Genomic DNA, 14,340 nt, shown 5'->3' on the forward strand with positions numbered 1-14,340 from the left:
CCACTGACCCACCGGTTTGGCAAGGCACGTTTTTCTTTTGCCTTAAAGGAGATTAAAGTCCAGAACTATGTATATAATAAAAGCCTAAGTGACCGTTATGGCAGAACGACCAGAACGACCAGTCACTATGATGCGCACTGACCACCAGGGGGCAGGCACTCCGCGCAGGAGCTGCCCCCTGGTGGTCAGTGCGCTCCCACAGGGGGAGTGCCACTCAGCCAGAAGCTGGGCTCATGGCTGGGGAGTGCAGTGGCTGTGGCAGGAGCCTCTTCCACCTCGAGCCTCTCCCACCCCTGCGGCAGGTGGTAAGGAGCAAGGGGTCCCGGACTGTGAGAGGGTGCAGGCCAGGCGGAGGGACACCCCCTCCCGTGCACGAATTTCATGCACTGGGCCTCTAGTCTAATATAATTTTCTATGATGATGAAATTGTTCTACAGTAGCCACTAGCCTCATGTGGCTGTTGAGTACTTGAAATGTGGCTATTACAACTTAGTAGGTGATATATTTTAATATACTTTTATTTATTAATTAACTTGATTGGGTTAACATTGGCCAACATGAACATACAGGTTTCAGGTGTGGGTGTCTATGTGCATATATATTTTTTAAGATTATCTGCTAGCCTGTCCATTACTGTCCTTTCTGCATGTCGTGGCCTGCTCCAGGAATGGTCGGGGAGGAGAGAGGAGAAGAATGCCAGTAACTCCTCTTCTTAGCACAGATATTCCTGTTTTTCCTGGGTGTGGGCAGCTACGTGGGTGCTTCCCTGTTTTCCAAAGCCCACACTTACTGTTCTAGCCTGTCAGGACCTGACTCTGCTACATGCTGGTTGTCACTCAGTGATGTCAGAGACATCAGCCAACCTGTCTAGTCCTCAGGCATTTCCTTTTGCAACCTCTCTGGCTACTATAGAGCGCTAGTTTCTCTTCATAATCCAGGTTGTGCTTCTCCCATGTCCAATGCCTCTGAGCTTGTAGCACACCAACAGGCATTCCCATCTTTAGCTACCGCTGTTTCCTGCATGCTTTGGGCTGTAGTTTCATCCGGCTATCAAGTCCAGCCTGCTGCATTTCTCTTCTTTTTTTAAATAAATAAATGCCATGAGTATTTGTTTTATTTTTTTAAATATATTTTTATTGATTTCAGAGAGGAAGGGAGAGGGATAGAGAGATAGAAACATCAACGATGAAAGAGAATCATTGATCAGCTGCCTCCTACACGGCCTCTACTGGGGACCGAGCCAGCAACCTGGGCATGTGCCCTGACCGGGAATCCAACAGTGAGCTGGTTCATAGGTCAATGCTCAACCATTGAGCCACACCGGCCGGGCTGTATTTATTCTTTTTTTTGTCCCATATTCTTTTTTTTTAAAATATATTTTATTGATTTTTTACAGAGAGGAAGGGAGAGAGATAGAGAGTTAGAAACTTCGATGAGAGAGAAACATCGACCAGCTGCCTCCTGCACATCTCCCACTGGGGATGTGCCCGCAACCCAGGTACATGCCCTTAACCGGAATCGAATCTGGGACCCTTCAGTCCGCAGGCCGACGCTCTATCCACTGAGCCAAACCGGTTTTGGCTGTCCCATATTCTTAAAAAGCTGTTCTGCGCTAGGGAGAAGCAGGCACATGTTTTGGGGCCACTCATTTGGTCTATTATTCACTTTGTGATCTTTGTACTTGTTTTTATTTTTATTGATCCATTAAGTCTAAAAAGAATCAGTTTCCCTTTGCTTTCTGTTTTTTTATGCAATACTGAGATATGTTATTTTTTCTTTCTTTCTTTCTCTTTTTTTTTTTATAGCACACTGGGACCCAAAAGTGTTTACAGTTTATGATGTATTCCGTTTAAGTCTAATCACATCCGAGCTTATTGTACAGGAGGTAGAGACCCAACGGAACGGAATCAAGGCTGTCTTTGATCTGGAAGGCTGGCATTTTTCTCATGCTTTTCAAATTACCCCATCTGTAGCCAAGAAGATTGCTGCTGTCCTTACAGTAAGTGTATAGTTTAATTCCTTGGGAGAATACCTCCAAACAACAGATTTTAATTTAGTTATGTGTGATACAAAGAGAAGGGATAGAACGTTTATTAGAAAATCAAATCAAATTTTAGAAATGATACATAGAACTCAATAATACTAAGAGGAAATGTTATTAATTCATAAAAGAAAGACTGTTGCAACAAATTGTAAAAATATGTTCAAGATGAGTAACCACCGAATGTATACATTTAAACAATAATGTGTTCACTTTATCTTTCTGTCATTAAAATTATCTTCCTAAATTAAAAAATTGAATGAAAAAAATAATATAGCAACAGCACACCAAAATGCTACAAATGTTTTGGTAGGTATAAATTGATACAGTTCTTTTAGAAATCAAAAGCTTTTGTAAGTGGCCATGATTTTTGACCTTGTAATCCTCCTTTGGGGAATGTAGCCAAGGAATAATCTTAAATATAGCATAGACCTTGTATAAAATGATAATAGTGTATTGTGTGCCAGGTACCTGGCTAAGTAATTCAAATGAATTACCATGTAACGGGTCCATACAAGCCTATGTCGTATGACCATTATTTTTCCCATTTTACAAATTAATTAACTATGTCAGAGAGGTGACAGCAATGCCCAAGCACATGCATTTTGTCCGCAGTGAAGCAAAGGTTCCAGTCCAGATCAGCTGAATTCAAAGCTGTGCTTACAACCATCACTGCCTCCTACGCATAAAGATGGGTGCTGTGGCATCAATTCTTATAGGATACTATTAGAAACATCTTATTTGTCCAGAAATAGGAAAATGGTTACTTAAAGTATGGTGCATCCATCTGATTGATTATTGCAACATATTAAAAGCCATGATGTTTACAAAATTGTATCATATCCATGGTACAAAACAGGATAGGAATGATTTAGAGAGCATATTAGCAATTCTGTTTAAAATAAAATTAGGCTTAGCAAGAATCTGGAAGGAAAAGCCCCAGATAGAGAACACATCTCTAAAAGCTTTGCATAGGGAAGAAAAAAAAAAAAGAATTTTGGCCCTGGCCAGTTTGGCTCAGTGGATAGAGCATCGGTCTGCGGACTGAAGGGTCCTGGATTCGATTCCGGTCAAGGGCATATACCTTCGTTGCGGGCACATCCCCAGTGTGGGGCGTGCAGGAGGCAGCTGATCGATGTTTCTCTCTCATGGATGTTTCTAACTCTCTATCCCTCTCCCTTCCTCTCTGTAAAAAATCAATAAAATATATTTTAAAAAAAAGAATTTTGTATGAAAGCACCTTGACAGGAAAGGATTCTACACTAACAATACATCTTTGGGTAGGGAAACTACTGATAACATTTTTTCTTTCAACTCAACTCTTTGAAATCTTCTGAATAAGCCAAATTACTTTTATGTTAAAGACTTATACCTGGGTCAAAAGTTTTAAAATGTGTGTTTATTGGACTATTCTTTCAACTTTAATGGAAGTTTTATTTTTTTTTCTCAAACTAAAAATTTTAGGGAAAAGGTTAATTATTGACACTCATTGGTTTCTTAAGGGAACATTTATATGTCATAGGGGGAGAAATTTTTTGTGTCTTATTTACGAAAGATGCAGGTATTTCTATTTGCCTAAGCTATAAAGTAAATACTTTTTAAGAATCTTTTCTTTATTTTTTTATTTTTTTGTTCATCCTTGCCCGAAGATATTTTTCCATTGATTTTTAGGGAGAGCGGAAGAGAGAGGGAATGACAGAGAGAAACATCCATGTGAGAGAAACACATCGATTGGTTGCCTCCTGCACTAGCCTGGGCAGCGGAGGAGCCTGCAACCAAGGTACATGCCCTTGACCGGAATCAAACCCTGGACCCTCTGGTCTACAGGCCGACTCTCTATCCACACTGAGCCAAACCGGTTAGGGCAAAGATCTTTTCTTAATCTAGTAACAGTGAACTGTAAAGCAGTCTGTGTTGTGGTGATGAAATAAGAAATTTAAAAAATGAAACAGACATTAGTTGCTGTCATAAGTTTACCAAGTGTTCAAGGAAGGGACTTGTCAATAGAAATATATATTTATTTATGCTTTATTATTAATAGACTTTTTTCTTTATTTTCAAAAGGATTCCTTTCCATTAAAAGTTCGTGGTATCCATTTGATAAATGAGCCAATAGTTTTTCATGCTGTCTTTTCCATGATTAAACCATTCCTGACTGAAAAAATTAAGGAACGGGTGAGTGTACCATGTTCAAGTCACTATTCCTCTCTACCAAATGTTCTAATCCTTTTTCATTTAAGAGTTGTTTTATTAAGTACCCACCACCATTAAGCTAACATTTTGAGTATTTATCTAACAGGCCAAATACTCTTATAAATTACCTAGAGGCCTGATGCACAAATTCATGTACGGGTGGTGTCCCTCGGCCTGGTGGGTGATCCGGGCCAATGGGGGCCAGCTGGCCAGGGAGGGACTACGGGAGGGCTCCAGGGTGTGTCCGGCCCTCTCACCCAGTCCCGATTGCCCAGACCCCATTAGCAAGCTAACCTATTGGTTGGAGCATATGCCCCCTGGTGGCCAGTGCGCATCATGCAACTGGTTGAGTGGCCGACCAAATGGTCGGACACTTAGTATAATACACTTTTATTATATAGGATATTTCTTTTTAATTTTGGAAAATCAAGTTAGTGAGTCTATGGGGTAACTGGGCCTCCTGCACATTGCTGGTGGGAGTGCAATATGGTATATTCCCTGTAGAGGGCAGTATATAATAGTTATCAAAATTACAGCCTTTGTGCTTCTGGCAATTTATCCTATCCACACATAAACAAAATTGCAGCAAAAGATTGGAAATCACCAAGTGTTCATCATCAGGGGACTGGTTAAATGAACTGTGAGACATCGACACAATGGAATACAAGATTTGTAAGATGTAAAGTGAAATAAGCAAAATGCAGAAGAGTGTTTATGGTATGCTACGTTATTTTAAAAAAATATATTTTTATTGATTTTGGAGAGGAAGGGAGGGAGAGAAAGATTGAAACATCAATGATGAGAGAGAGTCACTGATTGGCTGCCCCATGAACACCCCCCACTGGGGATCAAACCCGCAACCCAGGCATGTGCCCCTGACCAGAACCGAACCTGGGACTCTTCAGTATGTGAGGCTGTGGTAGGCACAGGGGTGGGTCTCAGCTCATCCTCTGCACCCTCCCGCCATGACCCCCAGTCCCCTGTCTGCCAGCATCCCCGCTCCCGCACTGTGGCTCCCACACATTGATGGCACCGGCCCCACTCACACCCACTGACAGCATGGAGCGATTGGGACAGGTGCCAGCAGTGGGTGCAAGTGGGGCCAGCGTTGGCAGCAGGTGCGAGAGCTGGGCAGGACCGCGGAGCAAAGGAGCAAAGAATTTTCAGTAACTACCGGAGGCTTGCCCCAATGACAGCGACTGGTGCTACGCCTTGGTCTGGCACCCCCGCTCACCTCCTCCACTATCCCACCACAGCCAATGCCCACCATGTTCCACACACACGTCATAGCGACCAGTTGTTTGGATGTTCGGTTGTTCTGGTTGTTCCACTGTTTGGTGTATTTGCATTTTAGCCTTTTATTATATAGGATTGTTACATGTATAGATGAACATTATATGCTTTTGATCCAAGGTTCCAAATCTTTAACTTGGGCATTATATGATTGATTTTTATAGTTTAAAATATTTGAAATTTTAAGGCTTTTAACCATCATAACTGTCTCTTAATTTTGTACTAGCCAAGAGTATCCAAATGTATCACATAAATTATTTCCCATATACTTAATTTTATGCTTTTACTTTATCCTATATAATAAAAGGGTAATATGCAAATTGACCCTAACAGCAGAACAACTGGGAATGACTGGTCACAGTGACACACACTGACCACCAGGGGGCAGATGCTCAATGCAGGAACTGCCCCCTGGTGGTCAGTGCGCTCCTACAAGGGCAGCTCTGTCAGCCAGAAGCCAGGTTCATGGCTGGTGAGTGTAGCTGCGGAGCAGAGGGTGGGGAATCTAATCAGGGAGCTGCTACTCTGGACTTAATTCTCATTAATGGGGACTAATTGGTCAAAGCGGGAGGAATCCCCCCGAGTGCACAATTTTTTGTGCACCGGGCCTCTAGTATGAAATAATACCAGATAGGACATTTTTACCATCTACAGAATAGTCCCAGGATATTTGATATTTTGTTAAGAATCACTTGTACATGAGGGAATAGAATGTATAAAATACTTTTATTTAGAGTTTTAAAAGTATATTTGTGAAAGAGAAAGATAATTTTTTTTATAAATCTTGTCTAGTTATAATAATGCAAATATAAGAAGACAGTAAGATCAGATTCATAAGCAGCATAATCGAAACAAGTAGAATTCTTAGATTCATAAGTAGAGGAATAAAGGATGTAGTATCTATACCAGTACATGGTCTCCTATCCTGGAAGCTATTAGAGTACCTTCTTTTGTGGTGTTGATTTTCCACTGGAAATTCATCTAATGTATCAAGAGGCAGAAAACAAACCTAAAACATTTTGGCTATTTCAGATTCATATGCATGGGACCAATTTCAAACAAAGCTTACTTCAGCATTTCCCAGGCATTCTTCCTCTGGAATATGGTGGTGAAGAATTCTCCATGGAGGATGTTTGTCAAGAGTGGACAGATTTTATAATGAAGTCTGAAAATTATCTCAGCAGTATTTCACAGACCATTCAATGAGAAGAACTTGTTTAATGTGAATGCCTTGCTAATTAAAAATACATATGAGTGAGATCCTCCTACCTCGTTACATGAACAAAAAATATATATTTTTAACTAATTAGTGCTCTGATTGATCTTTTGTAAAACTCTTCTGACATGAGCATCATGGGTATTTAGGAAACTACTTTTTAAATGCATTTTCTTTACCTTGGAAGTAACTAAATGTTAATATACTTAAAAGCATAGAAGATATTTCCTGATTTTTACACTTGAAAGTTATCTCTAACGTAGCTATTCATGTGTGCCTTTAAACAAATCCTCTGAGTACATTAGTTTACAAACAAATGTATAAATAGCCACTGAAAAGAACTATTAGCACAAATGAACTGATGATAAAAATTTATTAGCAGTCATTTTGAGTGGGTGTCAGATTAAACTATAGTTCAGATTAAAATCTGAATGTAGTTTTGCTATATTTACTTTTCTGTGGGCCAGCAAGATTGTTCATCTCAGGGAAATTCTATTTTAGCATATTTGCACAATAGAAGCTGTTGATGGGAGAGTCTAGATGCCATAAATTATTGTATGTAGCACCTATAGGCCTCTCTGAAATGACTCATGGTTACAATTGATAACCAAAAATAATTTTGAAAATATTTCAGGCAGAGTTAATGGCTTCTTAATACTGTGTCTGCATTTTCAAACAAATCAAGAATGTGATTTTGACTTCTGTTTTTGGTTATTCTTATCATGATTGCATAGATATTTAGAGATATAATAATTAGTTGTTGTATACATAAACTCTGTTTTTAATGGAACAATAACGCAATTGCAAAAGGAAAAGGGTATGTTTACATTTTAAAAACCACTGTCAAATACATCTGGAACTTTTCAGATTATGCATGAAGTAATTTGAGTTTTATTATTATATCAGAATATCCTAGCCAAATCCTACAATTCACATTTACTTAAAAAAAAATCAGTAGTTAAAATATGCTGTTTGTACTGTAGCTTATGATAAAGAATATTTCATGTATTGAGAACCATATAAAGGTATGGCTTACAATTGATGACAGTGTTTATAGTGTTTTATAATTTTTAAGTTTTATGTTAAACTGGAAAATTAAAGAACACAGTGTGCAAAATTTGATAGGCATTTGTTCAGATTGGTTGGGTTTCAACATAAATCATCCAATGGTATCTCTGTGAAAGGGTGTGTAAAGGGTGTTTTTCTTTATAAGAAAATTATTCTGATCAGGTGAGCTGATACTTATGATTCTTTGTACATATATCTATGATAAAATTGAGAATAATTGTGACTGTTCTTTAGAGAACGTGTTTTATTTTGGTTTAGCATTGGGAAGCTAATTTTACATGGTAATTTTTATTAAAAAAATCAGATGGTGCCTGTTTTCTGAAAAAAAAAGTTAGTCTTCTTTGCTAATTATACAATTTACAATTGTATAATTCAAAAATAACAATAAAACCATTTAAAAGGAGTAAACAGCAGCAACAAGCTCTGGTTTACCCAGCTTTTATTCCTAGAAAGAGGTTTACATAACAAAGTTTCTTTTCATTTGCACTTGGGTACTTCAAACACTTCCACCTGGCTTTGTGGAGTGATTGTGTGAGCACATGAATAACGGATGACATTTAAAACTGTCTTTTAAGTGTGATTCATTAGTGGTGTTATTAACAACAAATAAGAGGACATTTCATGATGGGACTTTGAAATTTGTATAAAATGCAGCAATTTACTGAAGAACGCTAGGTGAACAATGTGAAATTAGCAGGCAATTTTATAAGGTGGCAAGATAAGTAGCTATCAAATTGTCTATATTACTTAACTGTAATTGAACCAGAAGTGCCTTTTAAAGATGATTTCTAACACATGATTATGGTGTTACTGAACTGCACAATAATTTGTTTTATTATTGTTCAAAAGAAAATAAAGATCTTTCACATAGACTATAGCTGTTTCTTTTTCATTTAAAAATCCAAATATTAGGCATTCCTTTTTCAAAACCTGCCTTTCCTGACAAGAAGAGTTTAAGAAAACCTTATCACATCTAGTTGTCCATTACACAAATGCCAGTTTTTTCTTTATAAGTTTTCATGGCCAGTTTCCCCAACTGCTTAATTCAACACCACCTCCTGCTAATGTCTTGCTGTGCTTAAAGGGAACACAAACTAATTTTATAAAACTAAGCCATGCTTACTAAGTTAAAGCTTCTGAGTGAAAAGAGCCAGAGTGTGCCACTTAATGAGATAATTTGATTTTGAAACAATGATCTGTTAGCCTAGATTATGATTTTTAAAAATTTTGATTGATTTAAGAGAGGAAGGGAGAGGGAGAGAGAGATACAAACACCAATGATGAGAATCATTGGTTGGCTGCTTCGTGCACAACCCCCATTGGGGATCGAGCCTGCAACTCAGTATGTGCCCTGATTGGGAATCAAACCATGACCTCCTGGTTGGTAGGGCACTAAAGTTTTACATATGGTAAAGTCCTAATATACCCCTTAAATCCATAACCTTTTTTTTAGCTTCTATATGGTAGAAAGGATAACCCTATGGTGAAGAATTATCCATTATCCTTAGTTGCCTCAAATGACAACTGTGTCTTTCATTTGTCAAAGCAGAGCCTATTCATGGCTCCTAGCATACTGGACAGACTCATGTTAACCTAACCGTTTTGTCAGTCCTTACCATATATGTAGCTAAACCAGCTTTTTTTTTTTTTTTTTTTTAGAGACAGAAACTTTATTTTACTCATTTATTTTTTAAACTGGAGGCCCGGTGCACAAATTCATGCACCAGTGGGGTCCCTTTGCCTGGCCTGTGGGATCAGGCCAAAACTGGCTCTCCTACATCCCTCCGAGAGGTCCCGGATTGTGAGAGGGTGCAGGCCAGGCTGAGGGACCCCACAGGTGCACAACCAGGGCCGGGGAGGGACGTGGGAGGTTGGCCAGCCAGGGAGGGCTCCAGGGTGTGTCCAGCCTGACTCGGTCTCACTCAGTCCCAACTGGCCAGACCCCAGCAGCAAGCTAACAAAGGAGTAGGAGCATCTGCCCCATGGTGGTCAGTGTACATCATAGCGACAGGTCAACCAGTCGACTGTGTGCCCATCTGGTGTTCAGTGCCTGTCATAGCAACCGATTGAGCGGCCTTAGCATATCATTAGCATATGATGCTTTAATTGGTTGAACGGAAGACCAGACACAGCATATTAGGCTTTTATTATATAGGATATGATTTATTGATTTGAGAGAAAGGGGATCAGAGAAAGAGAAAGCAACATCAATATCAGAGAGAAATATTGATCGGCTGCCTCCCTCAGGCTCCCCAACCAGGCATCCAGCCCACAACCTGGGCATGTGCCCTGACCCAGAATCGAACTGGCAGCCTTTCAGTGCATGGGGCGATGGTCAACCAACTGAACCCCCGAGAGAGGATACAAGTGCCAAGTTGTCCAGCATCACCTTGTGGTACAGGCGTCTTTGAGCCTCCTCCAGGAGCCCCCACTCCTCCTGGGAGAAGTATACCGCCACATCGTCAAAGGTCACATGGTTCTCAGCCGGGCGCCTTGGCCAGGCCACCGCCATCGGACTCTCCGGGGAGCAGGCGGGGGGTGAGGAGGGGATCCTGTCCTACCCCGAAGCGGGTCCCTCAGGGGGTTGCTGAGCCCCACACCCGCGTCTGTGCTGCGGGGACACCGGCTCCTTCGCGCCTTCTCGGCACCCTCCCAAGTGAAGCTGGAATGAACGCCTGCGAGGAGGACCCAGCAGGTCTTGCCCGAACAACCAGCTTCTTAAACTACTTAAATTTCTCTTCAATATCTATCAGGTCTTTTTAAAAATATATATATTTTTATTGATTTCAGAGAGGAAAGGAGAGAGAGAAACAATTTTACTAAGTTGATCATTGCAGGTCAATTTTTACTATTTCTCTCTTATTTACACTAAGTTCTTGGATTGTATTTAGAAGCATTAGTCCTGTTCCTTTGCTATGCTTTTTCTCCTTTCAGGAGTCTAATGAGATGTATGTGAAATCTTTCCTGCCTGTTTTCCATTTTAAGCACTTTCTCTCTTGACCTGTTTTATTTCTTTATGTACGTTTCATTTCCTTGGTTGTTTCTTTCTCTTTTTCAGTGATCTGTATTAATATTCCACTTGAATCTTTCCTGCCTTGGACAGACAGTGGTGATTCTTCATTTCTGAGGTGGTTTTGTTTTTTCCTTCAAACTTTTTTTTTCTGATTTGATCAACTCCTATGGCATTCCTTGCTCATTTTGTCCATTTCTGTTCTTAGGTTTTGAACTTCTGATCTATATTTGGTAGGTATACACATACACATATACTTATCCTATGCTTGTTTGAGGTTATTTAATTTTATTTTGTAACTGTACTGTATTTTGAGGGAGAATTTTCATTAGATGAAATGTTATAATTCACCTTGTCTGTTTTCTTCTTGCAGTAGTTTTGTATTATGTTGATTTGACTTTTTAAAAATGGGCTTTTTTTGTGGATACCTTCCTGGTTGAAAAATGTGTATTTTGTCAGTATAGTGAAGTGCAATTTCTTCAGTAGGTGTTTTTGTGGTGGTGGAGGTGGTGGTATTTATGTGGGGATGAGAAGGGGTGGCTGGCATGACTTTTTCGTTTCTTACAGGATCCTTAATTTCCCCCTTGAATCCTTTCCCTTCACTGCCATATCTTTAAAGGACATTACTTCCTTGTCAGTAAAGCTGGTTCTCCCTTAGAAGCAATACTTACCTGAAGCTGACAATTCTAGTCCCACTCATTTTCAAGTCTCTTTTCCTGTAATTAGTATTATAATCTACCGAGGTCCAGACTGTATTCAATATTATAGCGCTTAATGTTTGACATTTTCTTTCAGGGTTTGATTTTGCCCATGCTTTGTCTATATCTTCCACTCTCCTTTTCTCTTTATTAAAGATTCTCTGAACACTTGTCTCTCCCACTCAAGATCCAGTCTTCCAGCTTTGTTGCAATTTGATACTTATCATTATTCTAGTAATTTGATGTTTGTGGTGTCTGTCCTCTACCTCCTAGTATGGCTAAAGGCATGGGTCACGTGTAATTTTATTCATACTCCTTTTACACCTAATGGTTTTTGAAGATGTGTGGAGAGATTCTGGTTTAGGCATTTGCCATTATCTTTTAGACTCAAGCATAATTTACCCCATTATCTCTCAAAAGAACTTGATCTCTGTTGATAAGCATCTCCAATTCATTCATTTTCATGCTAATAGTCTACTAATTGTACAATGTATTCATTCTCTTATTGATACTTGCATTTAGTATTTCACTATTACAAAAAAATTATTCAAAGAACATACCTGTATAAATGTCTTCATTTACTCATGCAAACATTTCTCTATGGCAGTGGTTCTCAACCTGTGGGTCACGACCCCTTTGGGGGTCGAACGACCCTTTCACAGGGGTTGCCTAAGACCATCGGAAAACACATATATAATTACATATATATGTGTTTTTGTGATTAATCATTATGCTTTAATTATGTTCAATTAGTAACAATGAAATTGGGGGTCACCACAACATGAGGAACTGTATTAAAGGGTCATGGCATTAGGAAGGCTGAGAATCACTGCTCTATGGTATCTATATGCATACACGAAAAAGTGCTGGATTGCAGAATAAGTGTACCTTCACCTTTACCAGAAACTGCCTAATTGCTTAAAAAATGACTGTAATAATTATAACTCTATGAGCAGTATTAAGAGAGTTCTCATTTTCCTACACTCTTGTTATAATCAAGGTTAACATATTTGTAGATCTGAAGCATGTGACGTATTATTTTGTCTTTTTTAAAAAATATTTTTTTATTGACTTCAGAGAGGAAGGGAGAGGGAGAGAAATATCAATGATGAGAGAGAATTATTGATCAGCCATCTCCTGTACACCCCCTACTGGGGATAGAGCCTGCAACCTGGGCATGTGCCCTTGACTGGAATCAAACCTGGGACCCTTCAGTACGCAGGCCGACGCTCTATCAACTGAGCCAAACCAACTAGGACTACTTTGTCTTAATGTGCGTTTACCTGATGATTAGTGAAGGTTTGCTTTGTCTTTTCACCTTTTCCCATTTTTTATAGAGTTGTTGTGTTTTCTTATTTAGTTCTTTGTTTATTCTAGAAATGAACATTTTTGAAATTCTATATTTTGTAAACATATTTTCCAAGTTTGTGCCTTACTTTTAATTTGCTTAACGTTATATAGAAGTTTTAGTTATATTGTTAAATCTATCAAATGCTTCCATTAACGTTTGTATTTTTAATCCTTTGATCACCAAAGTCATGAATATATACTTCTGCATTTTCTTATAAAGTACCTTATTTTTCCTTTCATATTTACATCTTTACTCACCTGTAGTTTATTTTTGTGTATAATGCCAAGTAATAATTTAATTTTTTCCTGCGTGGATTTGAGCTCCAGAATCACAAATTCGTCTTTACAAGGGCTCCTCATCTGCTCAATTATGTTCAAAACCAGCTGAGTAAGGTCTTTCACAATATCTTTAACCACATCCTTTGGCCTTATCTCTCACCACACCCACCCATTTTCTTGTCAAACTAGATTCCTTATTGCAGTCACGCTTCTTGAAATATGCCAAAACTCCGCTCTTATTCTCTCCATACATCATGTTCTCTTCCTGTTGTTTTTCCTTACTGAACTGTAAGCTTCTTGAGAAAAAGACAGTATCCAATTCATCTTTGCATCTTCAATACTTAGCAGTGATTGAGCGGATTTTTCAAATACTTTTCTTCAATTTTATTCTGAATTTAATTTGGGCCTTATAGGTGGGCACTTCCACCTAATATTATCCATATCAATACATTTACTTTTTTCACATACAGAGAAAAAGTTTCCTGTCTTTTACCTACGTACCATGAAACGAGTGGTTCCAAATGTTAAAACTTTAAAAAGAACCCTCACAATACTGTTCATGAGCAGGAACCAAAGCCATCAGATCTGCCTCCCGTTTATAGGACAAAGTCTGCGGATGGCGCTAATGGTGACGTCAGTGAGCACCTTCTGAGGGCCTCGCCGGGACTCGCCACTTTGCAGGCGATGCCAGGGGTCGTCCCTCCTCCACTCAGCTCTGAAGTGAGTCGATGCGCTGGGAACATGTTCACCTCCATCGTCCTTCCCTTCCCAGGCGCTTCTTTCCGCCAGATGCCTCGACCCTGCAAAAAGGTAACAGGATGTACACATGACCTCAAGTCGCAGCCTGTCCTTCCATGGAACGCTGGAGTGTCCACGTGGTGGTTAGCATCCCTGACTACAGAGCCCCGGCCTGTGGAGCAGGAGCCACAGTTGGCGCTAAGTTCTCAGGCGTCTTCTAGAATCCCTCGCCGCCTTTCAAGCTGCCTGGTGACGGGGTCCCGCTGGGACCCAGGCTCCTCCTCTTGGCGGGCCTGGGCTCGGCGCCCCAGCTTACTGACCGGTGCCTCATCACATCGATGAACAGTTGCAAGGGGAGACCGCCCCGTGCCCACCCAGCCGATGCCCAACGGGCGGGCGCACCAATCGCGGGTTAGCGGGTGGCTGAACACGGTCGAGCCATGCGGCGGGTGAT

At 40.0% G+C, this 14,340-nt stretch overlaps 1 protein-coding gene across 1 annotated transcript in view; it reads left to right on the plus strand.

The window, feature by feature from the left end:
* Positions 1-14,340, plus strand: part of GGH (gamma-glutamyl hydrolase) — a 41,374-nt gene that overhangs the window by 11,159 nt on the left and 15,875 nt on the right. The window contains exons 4-5 of the mRNA XM_015567405.1: positions 1,627-1,632; positions 3,072-3,076. Of these exons, the coding sequence (XP_015422891.1) occupies positions 1,627-1,632; positions 3,072-3,076 (11 nt within the window). The remainder of the gene's footprint in view (positions 1-1,626; positions 1,633-3,071; positions 3,077-14,340) is intronic.

This window comes from Myotis davidii, unplaced genomic scaffold, assembly GCF_000327345.1.
Source record: "Myotis davidii unplaced genomic scaffold, ASM32734v1 scaffold1, whole genome shotgun sequence".
Lineage (NCBI taxonomy): Eukaryota > Metazoa > Chordata > Mammalia > Chiroptera > Vespertilionidae > Myotis > Myotis davidii.